The sequence below is a fragment of the Myotis nattereri genome, assembly GCF_964212035.1.
Source record: "Myotis nattereri genome assembly, chromosome: 2".
Classification (NCBI taxonomy): Eukaryota; Metazoa; Chordata; class Mammalia; order Chiroptera; family Vespertilionidae; genus Myotis; species Myotis nattereri.
In genome coordinates, this window is record NC_138076.1 from 27,965,846 (window position 1) to 27,992,463 (window position 26,618).

A 26,618-nucleotide genomic window follows, 5' to 3' on the forward strand; every position below is an offset into this window, starting at 1 on the left:
CGTGTTGAAAGGCACCATGGGCTTGACTGTCTCCATCCTGCACAGGCTTTGCCGTTATTTCTTTAGCATCGTTAGGTAAATATTAATCATCCCCCACCCCGAATCAGCCTATACACAAAGGGACCTTAAGAAATCATTACAATGCCCTTTTGCAGCCGGAAGTTTTCCATGAGAGGCTTGCAGGTTGCTGTTTCCTTCCTTGATCCCTTCTGTCCTTTAGACTAAGTCTGGAGCCTGGGAGGGAGATTCAGGTCCAATGGATCATTTATATCTGCCTATTCAAAAACGGATATGTCATCTAATATGGGGTAAATCCATAGTGTTAATGTGAAAATTTTCCTGCAAATGCCTTTTTATGTATTTTTTATTCTTAAATTGAAGCAAAACATCGGTTAACCTCATAAATTCTCCCGTTAGCTGGATCTTTTCAGAAGGACAGTAAGATTTAAACTATTGGGCTCCCAACATCAAAAACTCCTCTGTACTAGTTATAAGCCGGGCACGTGAGAGCAGCAGGAGGAGGTGTCTTTCACAAAGTAAATCTGGTGATGCAAAGATAAAAACAGTTATCTCCAGAACTCTAATTTTCTTTTATTAATTCTACTGTCTTCCCCCTGGAGTTACTTCTTGTGTTCCAAGATGTCGTTGACTAGAAAAACAGATTGGGCTAGGCATTCCATCACCAAAGGGATTATTTAGGAAAAAGGAAAGATTGCGATCCAGTGCATGTAGACATGGCGAACCACGTGCGCACACTGAACCAGACACAGATGGAGGAGAAAGTTAAGGAGAGCGGCTGTTAACAACCATAGAGCTCTGTTGTAAACAGGGTTCTCCCTGTAGGTTCTCACACGGACTTAGAGGTCCTCCCATAAGACCTAGCTCCTCCCACAGACCCTCTGATTGATTGATTATGTCCAGGTTAAAATCTCTGCCATGATTTAATCAAAGTTATGCTTTCCCCTCGGGTGTGCTGCTGCTAGACTAACACATTTTTATGTTTTCATATAACCTTTACCCCACAGAGGTCTTAAAAAGAGACCTGGCCCCTTGTGGAAGCTAGCTCGACAGACTACATCATTATCAGTAGCTGTTAACCCTCTTCAGACTTAAGTCAGCCTTGCCCCAAAATAGAGTGCTTTGGTTTTTTTCACTGCTTTTGGTTTTATTTTTAAATTATGAAGTTAACAAAATGATGCTGGTTTTTGTTGTTAGGTTTCTGAATATCTCAGATCCTGCCAGTATTTTCTTGTAAATTAATACCTTAAAAAAAAGGATATACAAATAATTATTTAGGACATTGAGCAAACTGTGCTCCTGATGAGATGACACTTGTTGACCCTTGAATGTAATTAAAAGCAGATCTTCACCACACACTACTTACCGGTTTCCACTCGATGAAAGTGCCAGTGGTGTGTGCCTGGTTTCAGTGCCTCTAAAATAACTCCCAGTGTCAGTACTGCATTTTTGATGTGCTACACCCATGCCTTTCTAGTTGAACACATTCTCCCAGGGATGGTGTCCTAAAGCAGGTGTTTCTGAGCTCCCACACAGTGTGTGAACATTGTCAAGAAAATCCTGGTCCACACTGTCATTCCTGGCAAGCTCTTATAGTACCCTTATGAGACTCAAGGAGAGGAAGGAAGAAAAATCTGTGAAGTATTGTTACAATGACGGGTAAGGGAGGAGAGAATACTTGGATTTTTTGTTGTTGTTGCAGATCCTGGGGGATTAGTAGTATCCTGACACCAGAAGTTAACCTTCAGGACTCTTGTGTGGAAATATACACAGTGACCAGGCTGCCTGCATTTTCCAGGATGTGCCTTTCCTTTTTGCAGTCTGTTTTTAGACCATACCTGTTTGCCTGGTTTAGAATTTGGGAATTACATTCAGTTTATGGACTAATAGGATATTTTTGGAGATTTTTATTTTTATTTTATTTACTCATCTCTAGTGATGCAGAAACCATGAATAGCTGGGTAAGGTGGCTCCTCAATATTTATCATGGGAGTTACTCTTTTACCTTTGATTATAGTTAAGATTTTGAGCATTATCTTATCCTTTATGTAGATTACTTTTTATTGCATTTAAAAAATCCATTCTACCACATCTGATGGTTCAACATTTAGTGTATTGTCTGTGTACACATCATCTGATTTTTCAGTGGAATGTGTTTTTCTAGGTAGATTACTTAGAATGCTTCATGTCAAAATTTTTAAGAAAGTGCTGGCGAGGCCCTCTCTTCATAGCCTGACTCATTTTGTGGCAGGACACTGATTGTAGCCTGCGGTTAAATGTTAGAATGTGAGGTAGTACCCCAGGCAGCTGGACACCTCAGTATCCGTGTCATCACCAGATTCAAATCTGAGGAGCCAGGGTTTTGTGTGATTCCGCTACAAGCACACCTCATTTTATTGTGCTTCACTTTGTTGTGCTTCACAAGTGTTAAGTTTTTTAGAAATTGAAAGCAAGACCCTCCACTAGCAAAAAGATTACAACTTGCTTTATTGTGGTGGAACCATACCCACAGCATCTCAGAGGTAAGCAGGTAACTCAACCAAGCCAGGAGCCCGGCTGCTCCGGAGAGGGGATTTCCTTTCTACCAGCTTTTCCCTGGAGCTCCCTTCTAACCCAGCATCAGTGCACTGAAGGGTTGGGTCTAGTTAACTCCCTTCTAACCCAGCATCAGTGCACTGAAGGGTTGGTGCACTGATGCACCAACTAGACATACTGGGCAGACAGAGACAGAAAAGTGCTTGGAGAGGAAGGCTTTTCACTGTCAGAAGGATGATACAGCACCAGCGGCTGCTGATTTCGACAGTTCTCTCCCGCAAAACACTTTTTAAAAAACAGGTATTAGAGAAAGGCTCTTCAGAACACTTTTGTTATGATTGGGTAGTGTTTTTAGGGATTTTTGTATGCCTCATCTCCTTGCTAGGATCTCTGAGACCATAAGTAAGTGGTATTTATATGCTGCAAAGCATAACTCAAAGTTGAAGGTAGCAGTTGAAGGTGCCTACGCCAACACCACTAAAGTAACAGTAGAACTCAGGGGACAAGATAGGATGCCTTCAAGATGTCAACAAAGCACATAGGCTTATTAGCTGTTTTAGCACCCCAGAGAAGCTGAAGCCCAAGTGTCTGCAGACCTCGAAGCCAAGGAAAGAATGGGCCGATTCCCCCAGCGGAACACTGGAAAGGCCCAGGAATTAGAGGCACTGGCCACCTCTGAGGGCGGTGGGTCAAAACACGAAGATCCCTGTAAAGCTTTTAGAATTCGTGACTGGACCCTCCAGATGGCCTCCTCTACTTTGTCCCAGGGATCGTATTCCCCACATCTGCAACTCCTCTCTGGGGAGATGAACCCAGAAACTTTTGATTTAACAAATCAGGCTCAGTCAAGGCCAGTAGTGAAAATCCCACATTGAAAGCAGCAGGTTTACGTGAAGCGTACACGTTTCACAGTAGGCATTCTCTTCCCTCTGTGTCCCCCCATGTACCTTTTCTCAGTTACTTGAAGAAGAGAAGGCACGTTATCCACCCAGGAAATGTGCTAGTTAGAGGCAAAGGGGTCACCAGGATGCCGGTGAAGGTAAGCCCTAGGACAACAGCTGAGCAGGAGATAGCAGAAGAGAGCATTCCAGGATGCTTCCGACAGTGCCCTGAAAGAGTAATGGTGTGACGGCCTGGAAGGAGAGGTTTCCAGTTGTGTTGGAGATTGTGGAGATGAATTAGAGGTAGGTTCTTAGAAAATGAAGGACACAACAAAATGAGGTGATGATCAACTCCAGGGAAAACAAAAAGTTCATAAAAAACCAAAGTTAGCATAATGCACACATAGCTCAGGAGCGATTTATATCTACAATCATAATAACATAGGTACTGATGTGCCTCCAAATTGTGATTGTGATATGACTTGAGTAGGACTAGGTGTGGAGAGAGCGAGAGTGTGTGTGTGTGTTAAGAGAGCTAAGTGCTATTTTTCCAGAGTTTCATGCAGAAAATCAATAGCATGAAATTTCTACTGAAATAGAAAAACCCAAAAGGAATTGAAAGAGGTTACCTCTGCCCTGGCCAATGTTGCTCAGTGGTTGGAGCATCGTCCGTACACCAAAAAGTGGCAGGTTTGATTCCCAGACAGGGTACATACCCAGGTTGAGGGTTCAATCCCCGGCTGAGCACATACAGGAGGCAACCAATTGATGTTTCTCTCTAACATCGATGTTTCCCTCTCTCTCTGTCTGACTCTCTCTAAAAAAGAAATCGCTAAAAAACATATCCTCCAGTGAGAACTTTAAACAATTTTAGAAAGGTTACCTTTGGGCAGCAAGAATCAGAGGTAAATCAAGAAATTATTATGTTCATTCTGAGCCTTTTAGTAATGTTTTATTATAAAATGTTTTGTATGTATTGCCTTGATAAGAAATTAAAATGAATAGCAAGGAAAATAGCATACATAGGTATATATGAAACTGGAATGACCAGACTGATTTGTGTATCTTGATTAACTTTATGTTTAGCAAATACCAAATAATACAGACGTCTTTTTAAAATTACATCTTTCCAAACACTGTATTCTAGCAGTTATGGGACTAGCCTGTGTTCTGCTGCCAGTCACTGTCAAAGTTTCAGGCTGTAGTGAAAATGTTAGTGTAAACTGGTCCTTTGTTGGGGAAGTCTTTTATTTCGAGATTGTTTTCATTACTTATTCTTATGGAATGATAGCGATAGTAGATAGCATTTGTTTTGTTTAAATTTATTTCCTCACTTGGCAAAATGAAAAGCTGACAATTCTGTGTGCATTCCCAAAGCCTCTTTGGAAAATTTTTCGTTTTATGACATCCAAAAGCCTGGTAGCCACTGGATTAGATTATTTAATTTGGCTGCATCGATTGCTTTAGATAAAAAATATTTCCATTTGGTTTGTCTTCATTGCTCTGCCTGATGCATGGAAATGACAGAACAAATGCGGTGCCTGGAGATGTCTCGAAATGTCAAACCCCCCAGGGGTCGTTTCTACCAGCCATCTATAAAAAGACCTCTGCATGCCGCCCAGCAAACAGATTCTAACTGTGGACATGAAGTTTATCATCCTGTCGCCCTAATCATTAAATATAATTGATCAATTTTCTCGAGTATTTAAAAAATACTGCACACAATTTACAAGGTCACTTTGATTTTATGTTTTCCTTATGTTGTAAAATTGTGAAGAATCCTTTATTATGGCACATGCCTGCCACATCCTAACAAGTCAGGTTCACCAACAAGAGGGTCTAGCAGCAGATTATGACAAGTACAATCCAGAATCTTCTTTGAAAATATTGGTTATTGTTATATTTTTCAAAAGCCAGGCTTAGCTGTCCAATGTTTTTTGTTTTTGTTTTTGGTGTGTGTTTTTTGTGGTGTTTTTTTTATCCTCACCCGAGGATATTTTTTCCATTGATTTCAGAGGATGGGGGAGGGAGGGAGGGAGGGAGGGAAACATAGATTGGTTGCCTCCCACACCTAACCCTACCAGGGCCAGGAATCAAACCTGCAACCCAGGTGCATGCCCTAACTAGGAATCGAACCCAAGGCCTTCCGGTGCAAGGGAAGATGCTCTAACCCACTGAGCCACACTGGTCTGCCCAGGCAACTTTTTGATAAATAAATTACAGTGCCAGAGGATCAGGATTCAAGAATTAAAAGCAAAATCAGGAGATGAGTATGAATGCAATGAATTTGAAAGTTATTGTGCCTGCACAGGTCATATACGCTGAAGGATACTTTGGACATTAACCTTGACTCATATGGAAGACGGTGGTGATTCACTAACACCTTAATTACATTAACTCTATCCACATTCTCAGCTGTGAGGATTGCTACATTTAATCACATCTGCACATATTTTGGACACTAGGTTTTTGTTATTTTCATTTATCTTTAGTTATTGTTGAAAGTATTACAGAAGTCCCCTTTTCCCCCCATTGTCTCCCTGCACCCTACCCCCCCCACCCCTGCCTAGTTTTTAATGCCCACACTGATTTAAAGGTGAGGGTTCCTTCATGATAGATGTTGCAAGCCTTCCATCTATACTTCACTGAAAATACCTCTTTATCTAGGATACATATCCCCTTTCCAGGAGGGTTGGACATTGTCATAGCAAGTCCACTTTGAGAAGAATAAAGAAAAAAGTAGAGAGTAGTGAATAAAAACATGGGCTGTGTTTGAGTGCCAGCTTTGCCACTTACTAAAACTCTGTAACCAGGGTAGGTTTTGTCAGATTTAGCAAATAAAAATATAGACCACCCAGATAAATTTGAATTTCCTATAAATAATAAATAATTTTTAGCAAAAGTATGTATCTTACAAACTTTGGGGGCATACCGTGTGCTTTAACAAAGTTATTCATTGTTTACCTGAGGTTCACATTTGTCGACCGAGAGTAAAAGGCAGGTCTGCAAGGCAAGAAAAGCATTTATTTGGGACTGAGTTGTAACTCAGGAACACAGATCTGGAGCAGCCAGAAAAGTGTTCCCCTAGGGATTAGGTGCAGGGGCTTTTAAAATAAAAAAGGAAAAAAGAGCATTGAGGTTACATTAGTTGTTTACCAAGAATGGTGATCGGGGGGGGAAATTTATCTTTTACAAGTCATTGGTTTCTCATGAAAGTCTTTCCATTACCGGGAAAGATACATTTTTTTTTGTATAGTCCTTGAAAAGCACATCTATTTTGTACCGACCTTGAAAAGTTCTTTCTCAACCAATAACTTCTTTTGGCAAGTCAGTAAGGTCAATGCAGGTTGTCCAACACAATGGCGTCACTGCGGTCATTTCTTTCCACACACGAGTCCGGCATCCTACATTGATCTGGCAGCCTCCTTCCTGCAGCGAGTAGCCGTCTGCCTCACCCCCAGCCATGAGATGAGTGGAATAAATCATACTTCACAGAAGGTTAAATTCATAAAGACACCTAGGCTCAGCCCAGAGCCCAGCAGGTGGTAGGACTCAGTAAATGCCAACTAGGGAGGGCGGTCCTTCAGTTGTCAGACCTCCAGCCTGGTGTCTCCTAGAACAGACAGGACTCGAGCTGTAAAACCGAGTTAGATGTCCAGGGTGGAGTTCTGTGCCAAATGCTAAGATCCTTGAGTGAATACTATACCCTCTATCCCAGGGGTAGGCAAACTTTATGTGCGTGCCAAAACCAGCAAAATCTCTGACTCAAAAAATTCTTCTGCGTGCCAACCCTAGTTTTTTGAGAACATGTTACACCTACTTGATATCTCTTAAGGTGTACATATGGGAAGAACCTGGAAGAAATAATAAAATTCATTCGAGTGACAAAAACACAGTATATGATGATGAAAAATACATTTATTTTTTAATGTATGCATGTACACTGATAGGCCGACAGAAAACTTTATGACTCCGTTTGATATTATCAGTGGGACTTTTGCTGCTGCATCACTGATGACAGAGATTTTACATCAGGTTTATATTTTGTGACCTTCAGAGATATGCACGAGCTACTACTTTTATCCGTCAGACTACTCCTATTACAAGACTTAACAAAATTCATCACTGAGAACAAAGATTCACAAGCGTATGTGGATGAAACCAAAACACTGGTCGGATCTAGGAAGGCAGGGCGAATTAAGGCAGAGGCATAGAAATTGCTCTTCCCCTCTCTCATCAATCCATGTCTATGGTCTTTAAGAGAACTTGTTATGTAAAATTATTTATTTATCTCAGATGCACCTACACTGAATTTATCTGAAAAATAAAAAAGTCGATATTAAGAAAAAATTGTAAATGGAAGATTATAAGAGAGGGTTTCGCGTGCCAGCAAACGTAACTGGTGTGCCAGGGGTTGCCCACCCCTGCTCTATACTATAGAAATGGTGTACTCTTGTCCTTTTAACTTTTGGAGGGAAACTTATATAGCAGAGCCTAGCCTTTGTGCCAGGAAGTGGAAACAGGTGAAAGGTGTGTTTTTTTAAAAGGAAAATAGGTCAAGGAAAAAATTTAAAGGCTTTGCAATCAAACTGCTCTGATTCCTTTTTGAGATCTGCCACTTAACACTCAACTTAACCTCTCTGCACCCCATTTTCTACATCTGTAAAATGGGAATGATCCCCATGGGTTGTGGTGAAGAGTAAATGATGTAATACATGTACAGCCCTAGGAACAGGTCCCACCACATGTTAACTATTCAGCAAATATTAGTTGTTGGCATACTTTGTCCGTGATGCCAAACTGCCAAAATAAGTGAATCTCCCCACACCCAGTATGTCTGGCATAGGGTCTTGATTGGCTGAGGTGAGTGGAATGGATAGATTCTGGGTGTTTAAATTCAAGTGTTCTGTAGAGTCTAAGGAGGACAGGAATAGACTGCATATAACAACAGTAGTACCTTTTATTTACATTTGTTTTACAGAGTACATAAGTTTTCATATTGATGACATAGGTGACATAGGTGCTGTTATACCATCTTTACAGATGAAGGAATCAAAGGTTAGTGTTAGTGGCCTAATGTCACCCAGCTGATGGAAGAAGCAGGTTTATACTGATTTCTAGTCCATAGTTCTTTTTTTCTTCCTTCGCTGCCTCTCATCATAATTGTGGTATTAGGATAATTATCACTGAGATCCTTGTCTTCTCAACCAATGTTTTTTTGGGTTTTTTTTTAAACACGTGCTGTGGTCAAGACAATGTATGAGGCATTGTGGGAAATAAAGACTGGATCACATGTGCAAGGAGTTAAAAATCTAGTATCACCTAGATTTTTAGTTGAGAAAGTAATATATGTGAGATGTGGTAAACACTCTAATAGTACACAAAATACAGTGTACATGATGTGCTGTGGAATTGTGCACCTGGAACCTATATAATTTTGTTAACCAGTGTCACCCCAATAAATTCAATAAAAAGGGGGGAAATTCAAACAGTACAGAGAAGATTATACATTGAAAATTCTCATTCCCAGCCCAGTCTCCCAGTTGCTGTCAGTGGGTTCTGATTCCTTCAGAAATGTCTGTGTGAGTAAACACACACACACAGGAACATGCCAGACATACTGTTTTGCACCTTACTTTTTCTTTTAACAGTATCTAATGTATCTACCTCATTTTTAGTTTAAATGACTTTAAATATTAATGGATAAGCGATATATCTCTGGTGCTACTGTTGAAACTGTCTTACCCAATTTTTAATTTGTGCTTGAGATTTTTGTGAAAATGGGCCACCCTTCTTCCATAATTTGGGAAGATAGCCTGATAGGCCCCAAATCTGCCACCACCATCGCCTAGTCCAGGTCACCTCACCACTCACCCAGACACCGCCAGTCTTGCTGCCACTTCCCCTCTCTCTTCCGATCCTTTCTCCACACAGCAGCCAGGGCGGCCTTCAAGAGCACGAATTGGACAGGTCACTCTCCTGCTTAAATCCTCCAGTGGTTGCCCAGCACACACAGATAAACCCTTGTTTTCTGGCCAAAAAACCCTACTTGACCTGTTGACCTGTTTGCCCTTATGACACACCACACCCCAGGCCCACTAGGCACAGTGATGCCAGGGAGCGCTCGTTGCTCTCCCCTTTATTGTGTGTGGCTGCTCCTTGTCACTTGTGCCCTAAATTTCCTTGCCGTGAGGCTTTCTTGACCATCCAGTCTAAAGTTGCTCTTTTGAGTTACCTTATTTTAATTACCTTATAGTAATTATCCGGTGGCCTCCCAGAAAATGACAGGATCATCTTTATCTGCTTTCTTTCTTTTTTATTGTCTGTGCCACCCCTACTAAGTCTCATCTGTCTGTGTTGTTCATCCCTGGACTCGTAGTGCCTGTGTCCCGTATCAATTCCCGACAGCCTGGCAGGTAGTAGAGACTCAATAAATACTTGTTTGCTGAATAGATGCGTGAATGAGTGAATTGTTTTAAGAAATTTGTTTATACTATACTGTTACAAGTGTTATAACTGTTATGCTATTCTTGTTACACACATGAATTACAGTCTTGTACTAGTTATAAAAAGATACTGTTTGTATAAATACTTATAGTATAATACATATTATACTATTATAATAGAATGCATTATTATTGCCTAGCAGTTATAAAAAATACTTTCCCCTCACATATCAGTATGTTACAATAAAATATTTGTTGTGGTTATTATACATTAGAATAATACGATAAATATTAATTAAGCAAAGTAACCCATGTAGACAGTTGGAGCAGACAGATTATAAAAACTCAATGATGTATTAAAGGAGAATTTGAACTACTGGCCATTGGTTCATGTACACTGTGATCATAAGTTTGCTTAGCTCTGAACTTAGGATCAAACCTATCTCATAAGGTGTAGAAAGTCACTTTAGGAGTCATATGCTCTGTATAAATATATGTAACACCTTATTGACCAAGCCTTCACCTTATATAAAATGAATATATATGTACATTAATGAAAATTTAGAGCAGTGGTTCTCAACCTTCCTAATGCTGCGACCCTTTAATACAGTTCCTCATGTTGTGGTGACCCCCAATTTCATTGTTACAAATTGAACATAATTAAAGCATAGTGATTAATCACAAAAACAATATGTAATTATATATGTGTTTTCTGATGGTCTTAGGCGACCCCTGTGAAAGGGTCGTTCGACCCCCAAAGGAGTCGCGACCCACAGGGTGAGAACTGCTGGTTTAGAGGATTGCCTCGGTACAGGTGGTAAATACATTTATATTCACTTTCAGGTTGAGTCTAGTGCACTTCAGAGCTATTCACCAAATGCTTTGGGGGTGCCTATTAGTATTATCTTTGGCTGTCCTTTTCCCTTTGGTAATAATGAAGGCATGGTGGTTCCTGTCTTACCAGATAGCTCACAAAGATTCATTTGCCAGCAGGCAATCAGGCCAGTCCCTGGGCCCCACCTCCCCCGTAGAGAATCAAATCAATTTCTCTCGCCCTCCTCTCCCTCACTCTCTCTCTTCCTTTTACATTCTTGTTCATGTGCAATTTTAAAATATTTATTTATTTATTTATGAGTCATACCTGGGATTTAAGTGCAGTTAGTGATCCTACTAATCAGTAACCATGGCAAAAAAAAAAAAAATTAATGGGGGACATAGGAAAAGGGAGCAGGGATTAGGGAAAGAAGTGGTTTCAGAATTTGACCAGGTGAATTCTGAGAACTTTTTCCTATAGAATCATAAGATCTTGGAAGGAAGCCTAAGAAGATAGCCTTATGTAACCCTCTCATATTGCAAATTTAGAAAGTAAAGTCCAGATAAAATGAATTGATTTGTCTTAAAAGTGTAAGTTAGTGACAGATGCCCCCCCCCCACACACACACTTTAAATTCTAAAATTCACTTGTTCTCTCTTCTATTTAATTTTTCTCTAAATCCATGTAAAGTAATGTCACGTATTAGGCACCGTGTGTGAAAGTGCCTTGCACACTGTAAGAGGGGAGTGAAAGGTGAGGCGATGCTGTTAGTGACTAATGCTCCGTTAGGTGGAGCAGCACATCTTGTTATCCTGAAGGCAGGGTGGGTTCCCCGGCACCAGCGTGATGCCACTCTGGCCTGTAGAATGTCCTCAGAAATGTTCATTAGGAGATGAATGTTACACTTCAGATTCCCTTCCAATAAGGTAAGGGCTTTCTGATTCATTTTGGAGAGTCAGTTATGGATTTGTTGCTGGCGCATCTATTCAGTGGAGCCAGACACTTCCCGGTTAGATGCTTCTGCCATGGCTGGCTGGGCCTGTACTGCCCCACAACACAAGGTTGAGTTAATTATCCAGGACACCAATTTTGACTGTTTACATCCAAAAATATATATCTGACTATGGATTTGGAAAACAAACAAACTAAAAGAGGTTAGTTTACATTGAGCATGTTCTGACCTTCCGAAAAGCTAAGAGTTGAATGTCTATGAGGTTGCTTGTGAATATATTTAATATACCCTCTTTAGACTTGGGTACATGAAAACTGTCCCATAGATATGGGAACACAGGTCACTCAAAGGGTGTCAGTTTCCAGAAACTTATCTATATTGTGTACTTCTCCCTAAAATGAATCCATCTGTGAATACTCTTGTGGTCAAAGCTTCAAGCTATTTACCCTTTTGTACTTCTGTTTGACAGTTGCCTTATGGCATTTTTTAAAAAGCATAACTCTCACTCATAACCTTTTCAATATTGTGCAGGCGTAAAATCTGCAAAGGTAGAGAGGGGGCAGACGAAAAGTCCATTATAAATATTGGTTTTAGGGGAACCTTTTTTAATGAGGGGGCAGTGCAGTTTTTCAATATTATTTTAAGACAAAGAGAAGAAAATAAAAGTTGAGGCCCATTGCTTTAAGATATTTTTGAGTTTTTTAAACCAATTTGCAGTTCATTTGGTATAACTATAGTTTCATCATTAATTTTTAACCGATATCATTTTCAAACACAGTCTTTCTCTGATAGCACTCCCAGAGTGGTGCATATTTAATTCTGTATTTGAAAGTGCTTGATCTAAATATCCGCATGAAACAGTATTGCACTTGGAAAAGAGAGCCATAGCCGGGTGTTGATGGTGTCAGAATGCTGGCCAGGTCACCTCTTCCTGTGGGCACTGGCAGTCTCACTGAGGAGAATTGGAAGCTATGTTATCCTCTGTACTTTTCGTGATAATTCAGGAAGCAAGGAGCGGGGAAATCATTGGAGTTTAGAGATGATTGAAATAAAATACATGAATTTCATAGACTGCAAAAGAGAGAGAGAGAGAGAGAGAGAGAGAGAGAGAGAGAGAGAGAGACAGACAGAGAACGAGAACTGACTTGCGGTTACACAATGCAGGTAATGGGGAAAACTTCAGAGGACCAGGCGTGGGCTGTCAGTGACAGTGCTAAGCCTTGAATAAAATTGCAATTTATTTTCTTGAGGAGCAATCAAAAGTGAAGAACAAAGACTGAAAAGTAAATTTAGGCCAAGCTTCCTTGATCTCTGTAATTTACGCCATTTACTTTGCTTTCTCCTTTGAATTTGAAGACTGGTTCTGTCCTGTTGAGTCTGGGTGGAGGCACTTGATTGTGTCTCGGTCCTGGTTGAGTAGCAGGAACTTCAGTTAGAGAAAAAATTGGCAAGCTTGTAAAGCAGGGACTTTTCACCAAGGGTTCGTATCAGAGTCTCATGTAGGTGTTGGGAAATATGGGTGTACAGGTTCCTCATCTGGTTCCTCATATTGTATATTTAGAAAATAACATATAGCCATAACCAGGCATTGATAGTATCAGAATTCTTGCTGGGTAAAGTCTCACTGTGGGCACTGTCGGCCTCACTGAGGGGAACTGGAAGCTATGGTATCCTCTGATAAAATACAGTTTTGTTCAAGGCTTAGCACTATCATTGACAGCCCACGCCTGATCTCTGAAGTTTTCCCATTACCATGCATTGTGTAATCACACAAGTCAGTCTCTCTCTCTCTCTCTCTCTCTCTCTCTCTCTCTCTCTCTCTCTCTCTCTCTCTCTCTCTCCCTCCCTCCCTTCCTCCCTCCCTCCCTCTCTCTCTCTCTCCTGATGATTCGGTAGATCTGCGATAGAGCTCAATAATCAGTGTTTTAAAACTTCCTTGGCTGATTCTGGTGCGTACCTGCAGACTTTCCGTTGAGACCACTATAGTAAAAGACTACGTTTTACCTAAGGACTGACTCTGGAAATATTTCTGAAAATCAACCCGTAGGTATGATCTTTCTTTGTTCAGACATCTGTCTTCCATTTATGCCCAGATGTATTCTTTCCTAGGGCTGCTGTAATAAAATGACCACAAACTTGATGTCTTAAAACAACAGAAATTAATTTATTTACAATTTTGGAGGCCAACCATGTGAAATCAAGGTATTTAGGAGAGAATCTATTCCCTGCCTCTTCCAATTCCCGGTGGTTGCTGGCATACCTTGGCCTGTGTCTTATCTCTAATTTTTCACATTGCCTTCTCTCCGTCATAAACTCCCTCTGCCACCTTCCTATATATACACCACTTTAGCCCAGATACTCTTCCCGTCTCAAGGTCATTAACTTCATCAGGGTTCCATCCACATGACCAGTGATAGGCAAGGCCAGGGGGTCAAAACCACATGACCAGCCATACACTAGGGGAGGAAAGGTCACCCTGGGGGCAAGGTCCTTGTTTTCTCAGTTTTGCCCATTGTTAGTTAGGCACCCGGGCTTTCCTTGTTGACCTTTCGTACCTGGCCCATCATCCTTGCTCTGCTCAGGCCTGTCTACCTGCCTACCATTGAGGACTCTGACTTGAGTTTTTTGTATTACCATAGACATGAACTACCTTGTGCTTTATATGCCATGTTTCTGTACTGAAACAATTACGTAGTATTTTATACCAATACAGTTTGCTAAGATTGAGAGTACACTCTCTCCATTAGGTCTTCATGCCCTAGTTCCTCTTGACTGAGTTTGTGACGCTTTGGGAACATCCAGGTGCAGCTGACATGTGGATCTGAACTTCACAAGGGTTCGCATGGGCTGAAGATAACCGATAAGTTCACGCACACTTAAGAGATAAGATGAGGGAGACAGAAGTAATGAGTCGGATTACCCAAGGAGAGAGGAGGACATTCAGGAGACTCTGTGTCACAGAAAATAAGGAAGACAATATTTGAGAGTATTCAGTGCTGCTGAAAGGTGAAAAGATACAGAAACACTAAAATGTGGCCTTGAATTTAGCACTGAAGGAAGCTGATGCGTCTATTGTGACCAGTTTTAATAGAGCAACAGGAATGAAAACTAGATTGCCTGAACTGAAGAGATTAAGTGGAAATAAGAATTACAGGAACATCTCTCAGAAACTTGGCTTAAAAAGAGAAGCTGAGGAACAAAGGTGATGACTGAATTGCAGAAGTGGGGTTGGGAGAGATGCGCCTGTTGGAAGCCTCTTAGGAAGGAGCCAGTAAAAGAGATGTTACTGCAGAAAGGGAAGGTATCAGAACCAGTGAGGGCTTAGCCTTGCAGAGATGTGACACTCCTTCTCTTACCATCAGGGAGAAGGAAAGAGTAGATGCCAGTGCAGAAGCATTTTAGGGAAGATGGCAACAAATTGAAGGAGGCTCATGAGTGAAGGCTCTGCTGATGTTTGAGATGATGACTCTCCCACGGCTTTAATTTGTGCTGTTATTTAATTTTCCCTGTTAGTGCTGGATTAGTCACATGCAAATAGAGAAGGCTGTGCAGCTCAGGAGGGTCACACTAGTGGCTAGGTCAGTGCTACCCTCTCTTTTATAGATACCCAGCCCCCGTGGCTCCAGGGATGGGCCCAATCAGGTACCTCATTTCCCAGCAACATGGATTAGTTAGTCCATGAAGAAAACAGGTGACGTAAATCACACCATTTTGGTATCTTTTCAAACTGGACCTTGGAAAAAGCACTGTTGGTTTTCTCTTGTTGAGAAACACAAAGGTGTGAATGAGCGTCGCTTGTTGTAAACATGTTTCTTGTGTATTAAAGAAACAAGTGGAGATGTTTGGGGTAGGAAGGGGAGAAGTGTTGAGAGGAGAGGGCAGAGAATTCAGAGTGGGAAAAAGTCAGAGTGGGATTGACTGGTTGAGAGTTAAATAGATGTTAACAAGATGGGTTGAGGTAGCTGAGTGTGGGGTCCAGGCTGCACAGGAAAGGAAGTGGGTCCTGTGGGAAGTCCAGGAAATTTATTTCTTAACTAAGCTAAGAAGATAAAAAGGATAGGAAGTTGTGGTGAGAGTATGAGAGTGTTGGATGCATTTGCAAAACAAATTTTGCTTTCTTAAGAAAAATAATGGATCATACAAAAACTGTAAAATGATTCATGAAAATCCCTTTGTAATTTTGCGATTGAAAAGGTTAAGGTAACATCCCCCTTTTAGATTTGTCCTGTTATATACACAAGGAGAGAACTAGACTTAGAATGTGGCAGGTTTGTTGAATTTTATAATGTTGTTGTTGTACCGTGTGCAGCCGATTGAGTAACAAGAATTTTCCAATTTGGAACTCGGTAACTCTTTAACTAAAACATTCTTGGGGGCGGGGCGGGGAGGGGTGGAGAAAAGATTTTATTTCAAGGCAGAATTGAATTTGAATGTGTTAGAAAAATTTTAGATCTTATCATTTTTAACTATCTTTATGAATAGGTTTTTTTTCTTTACCACATTGTTAAATTACTCTGGGTAGTATTGAGTATGATGGTTTATAAAGAACCTTTAATCTCTCTTTTCAATTGTAGCTTCTCAGCCCACTGTTGCTTGTGGGTTCAAAATGTCTCATATAAGTAATAGAATCCATTAAAGGCATAAATAGAATCCATTTATGCAGCAAGATTCTCTTGAGTCTTGAGTTAGGCATCTACTCTTCGCAGTTCTCTAAGTGCAGCCTCATGGACATTAGCTAGGTCATAGGTTGTAGTTTTTAGGAAATCTGAGTTTTCCCAAAAGAATGTCCAATTTACAGCATGGGCTTTGTGCCTTGATTTACCCCTTATTCTAATTTAGTGTTTTATCATTTTTATATTTGAGGATATGTTTAACCATGTCCTGATAATGATGAAATGCATCCTAATTTTTAGTAACTCTCATAATTATTCAGTAGTTAAATTAATTATTGTAGCCACACTGAAGAATTCCCAAAGTCTGTCAAGATATTGGCTAAGGATACATGTCTTGGATATTAAATAATATAAAATCTGTAACCTAAATATATTTGAACTGAACTTGGAAGTGTTTTGAATGAAAAGGGGATTCACTATTGGTGTGCAGTCTTCTGTTTACACACATGTAGACTGCCTCCTCCCGTGGACAAGACAGAGTGAAAGGCAGCGACAGGAATACATTTCTCCCCCTGCTCTGCTACCTGGGAAACTGTTTGAACCTCCCACTTCCTCTTTTGGAAGATGATTGTTGAATGGCACTGATCCCTCTTTTTTCCATCTCAAAGTAAATGACGTCTTTGCTGTGTCTAATAGGTTCAAGTCCTTATTTGGAGAAAAATATTCCGACTTCATCCCTGTGTTATTATGCACCCAAGTTATCCTTTTCTTCAGTATAATTTGCTGATGTGGTTTTATATCTTAGAGATACATTTGTGTTTTCTTTATAGCAACTTACTCAAAATTAAGAGGAGTGTCCATGAGGAGGAGTGGCCTTTCCTTGGATTGTTGTCGTAGTGGAACAGCTTGATTCCAAGGAGCATAGATGTGATGCAGAGCTAGGAGGCCTAGGGAGGTAGTCTGTGCTGCCTTTGTCATTGTTACCAAGCCTCTAAAGCAGCCTTCTGCCTCCCCATCCACCACTGCGCACACACCAGCATCACACCACTGTGAAGCAGAATCGTAGAGTTAGACAAGTAACAGCTGCTTTAGTCACTGGTATAGATGGTTTTCTAGAACTAGCTCTAGTCCCCCTTCCATGTATTAAATTGTTGTGGAAATAGTTATATTTATTTCATTAATTAAAAAGGTATGAGTAGTCCAATATCTAAACTAGTGAAACTACAAGACCATAAGAAAAATTTTAATCATATCCTGTTTTAAATAGGATATAAATGTATAATGTTTAACTGTGGTAAAATGCAGTACAGTGGTGTGTGTTTCTGTTTCAAAATGCTGCTTACCCTGTGCATTCCTCATCTCTGCACAGGATGGCCAGCCAAGGGGCTTGAGAGCTGCTTGCTGAATCCCTCAAGCATTTTAGGGCTTTTGTTACTGTCTGAACTCAAAATATGGAATGGAATGAAAAGAATAATCCCATCTTGTTTTCTGTCTTCACAGGCTCTCTACAACTCCATCAAGAATGAGAAGCTTGAATGGGCAGTGTAAGTATGCTGCTGTCAGCCTTTTAGCAAATGAACTGCTTGTTCTTTTCTTACTGTCTTCCTTTATGCCTTAGAGCAGTGGTTCTCAAACTGTGGGTCGCAACCCCTTTGGGGGTCGAACGACCCTTTCACAGGGTCGCCTAAGACCATCGGAAAACACATATATAATTACATATTGTTTTTGTGATTAATCACTATGCTTTAATTATGTTCAATTTGTAACAATGAAAATACATCCTGCATATCAGATATTTACATTACGATTATTATCAGTAGCAAAATTACAGTTATGAAGTAGCAACGAAAATAATTTTGTGGTTGGGGGTCACCACAACATGAGGAACTGTATTAAAGGGTCGCGGCATTAGGAAGGTTGAGAACCACTGCCTTAGAGGTTTCCTAGAGAAGGATTAAATGTGCATGTGCAGTTCTCATTTTACACCAATGTCTTGCTTACTTTGTTTGAAACCTTAAGTATCCCATATCTTTTTCTTGGTACCCAGAATACTCCTAAAAGAAAATAGCATTCTAAAAGAAAATCTGATAAAATTACATGCATTCCAAAGTCCAGTATAAATGATTTTGGTACCATCCACTTATTTTAATTCTTTCTGTCCTATCATCATAGATCAAGGCTTTCCACTCCTATTTCCTGTGATACTAGTTATACCAGGATACTGACAGATAAGTTTGATAAATGATAGATTAAAATAAGCTAAAAAAATGTTTATCTGTAGAACTTCCAGAAGCTTCTACAATGACAATATATATTGTGGATCTCCAAGAGAGAAATACAATTTGAAATGTTTCCTGAACCTGTTAGACAGTAAAATGTTGTGTTTCAAAGTACATCCTTTGGGAGATACTGTTCTGGATTAATTACACCTCCGTGTAGACCAGGGGTCGGCAAACTTTTTGACTTGAGGGCCACAGTGGGTTCTTAAACTGGACCGGAGGGCCGGAACAAAAGCATGGGTGGAGTGTTTGTGTGAACTAATATAAATTCAAAGTAAACATCATTACATAAAAGGGCACGGTCTTTTATTTCAATAGTTTTATTCATTTCAAACGGGCCGGATTCGGCCCGCGGGCCGTAGTTTGCCCACGGCTGGTGTAGACCAACTATACCACTTTTGTTAATTCATTGATCAGTGCAGCAGTCAAGGATTTTTTTATTGTTGACACTGTAACAGATATCTCCCATTTCCACCCCCTTTGCCCACCTGCACCCAGCCGCTGCCCCCTGCCCCCCACCTTCCTGGCAGTGGTTAAGAATTTAATATTTACAAAATTATTGAAGACTCTTTACTAAATTTTTAATGAAGTTGTCAAGAAGTTAGGTCAAATACATTTTTAATTAGAACTATGTGTGAATTTTATTTTTTATTTTCACTCATATTGAGCATTCACAAATATTTTTCTATCATGCAATCTAACATAGCAGTCTGCAGTGAACTTGTTTACAGAATCATGATGTGGAGGATAATTCTTATTCGTTCATATGCACATTGGGGAAAAGCAGTTTAGCAATTGACTGCCTCTCCCTTATAATATGCTAGAAAGAACAGAAAATATCAATACCCCTTAAATTGTTTCCATTAATTGTAAGGTCATATGGTACTATTTTGAATTAGGGATTCAAAGTATAAATTGAGACTCTAACATTTACAAGTATATGTGATGGCTTATATGTTTGTATGTCTATATAGATATCACAAGCTTCACTTAAAGCAATGTATCATTTCAAGGAAAACTCAGTAAGATTAATAAGAGTTCATAGTCTGAGAGCCAGAGTGATCTCTCTTTAATAAAAGTGAGTTTCCTAGAAAAGTTTCATAAATGATGTATATAGAATCCAGCTGAAATAGTAAAGGCATATCCTGACCTATGCAGGATATCTACTCAAGAGAAAATTAATAAAAATGAAATAGTTATAAGCATATTCACACTAGGGGAGAGGATAGTTTAAAGATTCTTTTATAAAGTTGTTTTTAAAAACAAACAAATATACTGCTGAGGCTCTGTATTGTAAAGCTAGATTTTTGACATTCAACTTTATTTATCTTTATGTGTAGTGGCAATTTGGTACAAGAAAGCTTGATCTTGGGCCCTATCCATGTGTGGGGAGTGGGAGATTCCCAAGAACTGGATTCTTCTATTGCCTTCTTGTCACGTCAACAGAGCATCGTGTTCAGGAGCCCAGACCCCAGAATCAGATAGATTTGGGTTTGAATTCCAGCTCAGCTCCAAAGATCTTGCTACAAAATGTATAGGATAATGTATACTTGCATGGGAGGTATCTTTTTTTTTTATTATTATTATTAGTTAAGGTATTACAAACGTGTCCTCATCCCCCCCCCCCCCATTAACCCCCAACCTGCATGGGAGGTATCTTGATGTTGATTTTAGAACCTTAGAAGAAATTGAACTATAAAATCATGGAATGTTATAGCTGGTGGGACCACAGAGATTTTTAGTTCATTGGTTCTCTAACTGGGTTCCTTGGAGCCCTAGGAGATAGGTGGCCAGGGGTCCCCGTAGTGATGTGTGTGAGGGGAAAGGGGGAAGAGAACAGGGACTCGGCTCTATCTCCCACAAGCATCATGCCTCTTTCAACTGACCAAAGCAGCCCCACTATCACCTTGTTAAAATATGTATTTGGAGTTCTATTTACTGTTTCTTCTCTTACCCAGCCAGCGTGGCTCAGCAGTTGAGCATCTACCCAGGTCAGGGTTCGATTCCTGGTCAAGGCATATGCCCAGTTGCAGGCTCCCCGGTTGCAGGCTCAATCCCCAATGGGGACCGTGCAGGAGGATTCTCTCTCATCATTGATGTTTCTATCTCCCTCTCCCTTCCTCTCTAAAAACAATAAAAATATCTACACTAATAAAAGATAAACATACAAATTGACTGTACCTTCGCTATGCCTTAATTCATGCCCACCAGCCAGTCAGAGCGACTATATGCACATTAACCCAACCAAGATGGTGGCTGGCAGCCACAGAGCTGGAGCAAGCAGGAGGCTTGGTTGCCCCAATGATGGAGGAAGCCAACTTCCCGCCTGCTGCGGCTCTGAGCTCCACTCAAAGCAACAGAGTTTCAATTATAGAAGGTAAATAAACCCCAGATACCCGCGGAGCTGGAGCGAGCAGGAGGCTTCCCTCCCGCCCACGCTGGCCGGCCCTGAGCTCCTCTCAAGGCAACAAAGTTTCAATTATAGAAGGTAAATAAATCCCAGAATAAAAAAAAGAAAAGAAAAGAAAAAATGGAGAGGCTGGGAGCTTCTGTCGCTGGGGGGACTTGGCCAGCCTGAAAACGGCCCTCAGCCCCTCACCCCGACTGGCCAGGAACCACAGTGGGAACCCCCCCACCCTAAAAGGGGTGTGGCCAGCCTGCAAACAGCCATCAGCCCCTCACCCAGGCTGGCCAAACCTCCATGGGGTGAGGATCCCCACTGGGGAGTGGGGGGGCTTGACCAGCCTGCAAACAGCCATCAGCCCCTCACCCAGGCTGGCCAGGCACCCCAGTGGGGACCCCCACCATGAAGGGGGTGTGACCAGCTGCAAACAGCCATCAGCCCCTCACCCAGGCTGGCCGGGCACCCCAGTGGGGACCCCCACTCTGAAGGGGGTGTGACCAGCCTGCAAACACCCATCAGCCCCTCACTCAGGCTGGCCAGGCAGCCCAGTGGGACCCCCACCCTGATCCGGGACATCCTCCTTCAGGGCAAACCAGCTGGCCCCCACCCGTGCACCAGGCCTCTATCCTATATAATAAAAGGGTAATATGCAAACTGACCCTAACAGCAGAACAACTGGGAATGACTGGTCACTATGACACACACTGATCACCAGGGGGCAGATGCTCAATGCAGGAACTGCCCCTTGGTGGTCAGTGTGCTCCCACAGGGGGGGCTCTGCTCAGCCACAAGTCAGGATGACGGCTGCCAGTACAGCAGTGGTGGTGGGAGCCTCTCCCGCCTGTTTAGCAGCGCTAAGGATGTCTGACTGCAGCTTAGGCCTGCTTCCCACTGGCAAGTGGACATCCCCCGAGGGTTGCCGGGCTGCCAGAGGGATGTCTGACTGCCAGCTTGGGCCCAAACCCCCAGGGAGCGGGCCTAAGCCAGCAGGTGGACATCCTCTGAGGGGTCCCAGACTGCAAGAGGGCATAGGCCGGGCTGAGGCACCCCCCCCGGAGTGCACAATTTTTGTGCACCGGGCCTCTAGTATATATATATATATATATTTTAATATATATATATTTATATTTATATTTCTCTTCTTAAAGGTATCTGTACTTAAATTTTGTTTTGAAAAGTACTACTTCAGTCCAGTGTTCTCATTTCACATATGAAGAAAATGAAGTAAAAGCATTCCGGAACAGGTCAGAAGTTAGTGTCGTGGCAGAGTCAGGATTTGTTCCGCAGGTGCCCTGGGTCCCATGGAAGCACCACGTTGCCTCGCCTCTCTGTGGCCACATACGCAGAAGGTCTTGACTGGGCAGCTATCATGTCTGAACATCTCTATGCCAGCTTCTAATACAGTGTGAATTAGGAGAGTTTTATGTTAAATTTTTTATCTCATTAAATGCTCCTAGAATTACTGGTATTCTTCCCCCAGGCAGGTTAGGTAGCTAAGATCGTTCATTCCACAATCAGTCTTTAAGCAGCCGCTTCTGCGCCTGGACTGTGCTGTGTCCTATATACAAATATGAAAAGACAGTTTCTCTCCTAATGAGAACACGGTGTGCGGGTGGGTGGGAGGGGGTGGACTGTACAAAGAGGAAACATAAGAACTGTAGGGAAGAGTGCAATGAGCTAAACCGCCTTGCGGAAGGTCTCAGCTCCCTCATGTGGGACAATGACCATTTCTTCCCCAGACCCTTTGCTCAGTCATTTATTATTCAGAAAGCATCTATTTGTTGAACTACTCTGTACTAGGCAGTATGCTGGAAATACGGAGAGAACAAAAGTATGTAAGGCATTAAGGCATTTCCCTGGCCTTAAAAATGTTATAGCTTAATGCATATGACAGGGGAGGAAGGAAAGTAGTAGTTTCTCTCTGATTAGGACGGGATGGGGTGAGGCGAGTGACAGTGACTGTAAGAGCTTGCATTGTTAGAATTGTTAAATTTAGCTACATGAGGATCTTCAGAGAATATAACAATTAACAGGAAAAGGGAAATAAGTACAGTATTATTCATTAGAAAATTAACTGTCTTCTCTTGTTTATTGCTGTTATTGTACATTAGTATTTAGGAATTGCAAGAAATCTTTCTTCCCGTGGTTTTTTAAAATATTAAAAATTTATGTATCCAGCCTCACTTTAATTAAGACACAATAACACTGGTTTTAAATAATGTATTTCCGTGCTCCCCTATCTCTCCCCCGCTTCCCTCAACCTCTGGGTCGCTACGGCATTTGCTTTGCTTATTATCATTATGCAGTTATTCTCTTTATCTCTGGATAAGCATTTTTATAACCTTGCATCATGGAATAATCTTTGCTATTTTATATTACCCTATAACTCATTTTACAAGAGCAGTTTATAATCTTTATCACCTTTGCTTCTAAATTAAATTGTTTTCCGTCTGCCCTCACATATCAAACTGTCCTGGCTAATTAGGTGAGATGGTGTCACTTTGGGATCTTTCTGTCTTTCAGATCACGTGTTATGAAAGCCCAGAGCTTTAAAAAGTGTGGTTTTAAATGCCAACAGTTCATTGTTTGATTTCTTTATCCTTTTGTTGTTGTTGTTAGGAAATTTCATTATGGCTGGTTTTTTTTCAGGAGACCAATGCTGCCATTTATTGGCTGACTTTAGGAAGCAGGGAGAGCTCTCCAAATATTTCTTCCCTCTTCACCATTATTATGTGTAATGCTGCCTGGGAGTGTGAGTGAGTGTACCTGTGTTTACATCTCTGTGTATTGTTGGAGAATGACATATAAAGGCAATGGTGTGACCAGTACTTTTTATTTTACATGGCAATTTAATTTTTTATCCAATCCAAGGGTCTGAATCTGAAATTGACAACTACTTCCAGCGTCTCTTTGCTATGCAGTCTTGGGGAGGAGGGGGGCGGCCGGGCAGAGTCTTTTTCCAATGAAAGAACCCTTTAGAACTTTTACTTCCATTACTTAGTCCCTTTTCATATTTTATATAACTCAGTGTTGATTCTGATTTTATTTTAAGTGATAATATATATATCAATTAAAATGTAGTCTCAAGTGTTGCTCTACAGGGAATGACCATCTCAAAAGTCCTAGTTAAAAGAAAACTCAATCCTAGTTAAAAGAAAAGCAAGCAAGAGTTTATAACTAGGATTGAGTCATATGAGCCACCTTTAGCTAATGAGTGTAAGGTATTGCTTTACATTTAAGTTTTCTTTACCATTTCCTCTTTGTTATAGTTCTCCCTGATCTTTTCTTTGCCAACATCAGAGCCCTCCAGGAAGAAAAATTAAAATTCCCTATCTATACCTTTTATATTTGACCTTGTATCCTAAAGAAAAGGGTGTTTCTTTCTCTTATTTTAAAATATTTTTACCTTGAGGTGAAATTATTTTATTCCCATAGAAAAAGATAAATCATGGTGATTCATTTTTACAATGATTAATTCTGTTAAATTACTTTATTATCCTAATGCCCTGGTGAATTTAGATATATGAAATTGTTAATCAGGATAGTGTTTCTTAATAGCAGATATAGATCAATGAAAACTTTCTTACTCAAGTCATTTTGGGTTCAGACATTTTTGTGGCATTTTGATCCAAGAAGTCCAAAAGTAATTCTCATTTTAAACTTCGAAATAGCCACTTGTAGGTTGATAATTACTACCGAAAAACTAAGACAATGAGAAATTGCTAAAAGTTGGGCAGTAGTTGCAGATATAATGGATATAGTAAATATATAAAGAAAAATTTGAGTGTGCGGGGAATGAGGTAGGAGAGTTGGCATTAGGAGTTATTGGTAGAAAGAGAACTAACCATGGAAAAATAATAAAACTTTAAGATATTTGACTATAAAGAATGAATAAAACTCAGTTCTGTATTTGAGGTGCTCATGTTATTAAACATTTTCTAGATATGCATTGTGCCTCATGAAAATACTAAAAAAAAAAAAAAAAGAATAAGATTTAACATTCCCACCATCATTTCTATACATTAGATCAGGGGTGGGCAAACTTTTTAACTCGAGGGGCACAATGGGTTCTTAAACTGGACTGGAGGGCCAGAACAAAAGCATGGATGGAATGTTTGTGTGAACTAATATAAATTCAAAGTAAACATCATTACATAAAAGGGTATGGTCTTTTTTTTCAATACTTTTATTCATTTCAAACGGGCTGGATCCAGCCTGCGGGCCATAGTTTGCCCACGGCTGCATTAGATTATCCTTACATATCTAACATGGAAAATATACTACATCATGCTGGACTCTTGGTAAAATCATTCTAGTGTTAATATTACATGGAATTCGCAAATTTAGAAGATAAATTTAGGAGACAATTTATATGGATATTAAGTAAGGGTACATCTAAATATATGTAGTGGATGTGTAAAGGATATTATTGGTTTGATTGTTCTGTTTATAAATTCAGTGAAAAGCATTAAATATTTGATAAAGAAAAACAAATAGAAATTCCCTAGTTATGAAAAATGATCATTAACTTGAAGGAGACTTTGAGTTAAAGAATTGATATCACTTAAACATTCATTAGCTAAAAATGATATTGAATGCAGATCAATCTCCTAGGTTTTGGTGTTTAAAGGAAGAAAGATTTCAGGGTTGAGAATTGGGGGAGATTTTCTCACACGTATCTATGAAATGTCATTTTATTAAGAATCTGAATCATAGCTCACACCTAACTTTTAATCTCTCTAAGTACCTAGTTTTCTTGGCCATCTCAAGAATGCTGAACTCAGGTATATAGGAGGCGGGAAAGAATTTGCCATCCAATTCTTAGCTTTAAAAGTCTATGTTTAAAAAAAGAAAATGTGTTTTCTCTGTGAGTGGTATCTCAAAGCTGAGATTGAGATGGCTACTTAGAATTTTTAAGGATTTTATTGTTACAACAGTTTTAATATCCACAAAGATAATGATGAAAGTGATATAATTTATAAATATTGTTATCTTTAACTTCCAAATATGCAGAGCAGACAGGTTGGTGAGCAGATGGAATGCGATTATGTTAGTAGTCTACTTGTCCCAGAGCAGTTTTAGAATCACTGAGGTGCAGTGAGTTATGAGGCTGGGATATAAGAAAATGGTTTTGTTTCTGAATATGCTGATGACTTAGAATTTTATTATCTTAGCAATTGCTAAGTCTTTGATTTTTGTTAGAGAATGACACAGAAGAAAACATAATATAATTACTAAATGACGCATAAAACACAGGCAGTGGCTAATATAATGCCTTGAATATTTTAGACCAGCGGTCGCCAACCTATTGGACCCCGTGGACCACTGGTTGGCAACCACTGTTTTAGACAATAGTTATTTGGATTTCTTTGAGCATTTTTTATGTGTTCATTGTGATATACACACATACATACATTTTCAGAGGTGAGAAAATTTCACCTCATACCAATAATACTGGAAGAAATTATTTTTAGTTGCCCATTAAAAATTCCCTAGTAGAAATTTTGGAAGCATGTAACATCTGGCTTGACCCCAGTGTACTCCCAACAACTTTTTAAAAAAGCATGTTAACATGTACGGTCAAGTTTTTCTTAGTTTGTAAAATATGCTACAGTCATTGTACATATAGTCAGATCCTTATTTCAGGAGCCAAGTTACTAGTCTGTTTGTTACTTG

General features: G+C 40.3%; 1 protein-coding gene across 7 annotated transcripts in view; it reads left to right on the forward strand.

Moving 5' to 3' along the window:
• PSD3 (pleckstrin and Sec7 domain containing 3) overlaps window positions 1-26,618 on the forward strand; it is a 274,398-nt gene that overhangs the window by 170,995 nt on the left and 76,785 nt on the right. For all 7 annotated transcript variants that reach the window (XM_081085033.1, XM_081085038.1, XM_081085037.1 and 4 more), the window contains one exon: window positions 17,760-17,803. In XM_081085033.1, coding sequence (XP_080941159.1) covers window positions 17,760-17,803 — 44 coding nt within the window. The remainder of the gene's footprint in view (window positions 1-17,759; window positions 17,804-26,618) is intronic.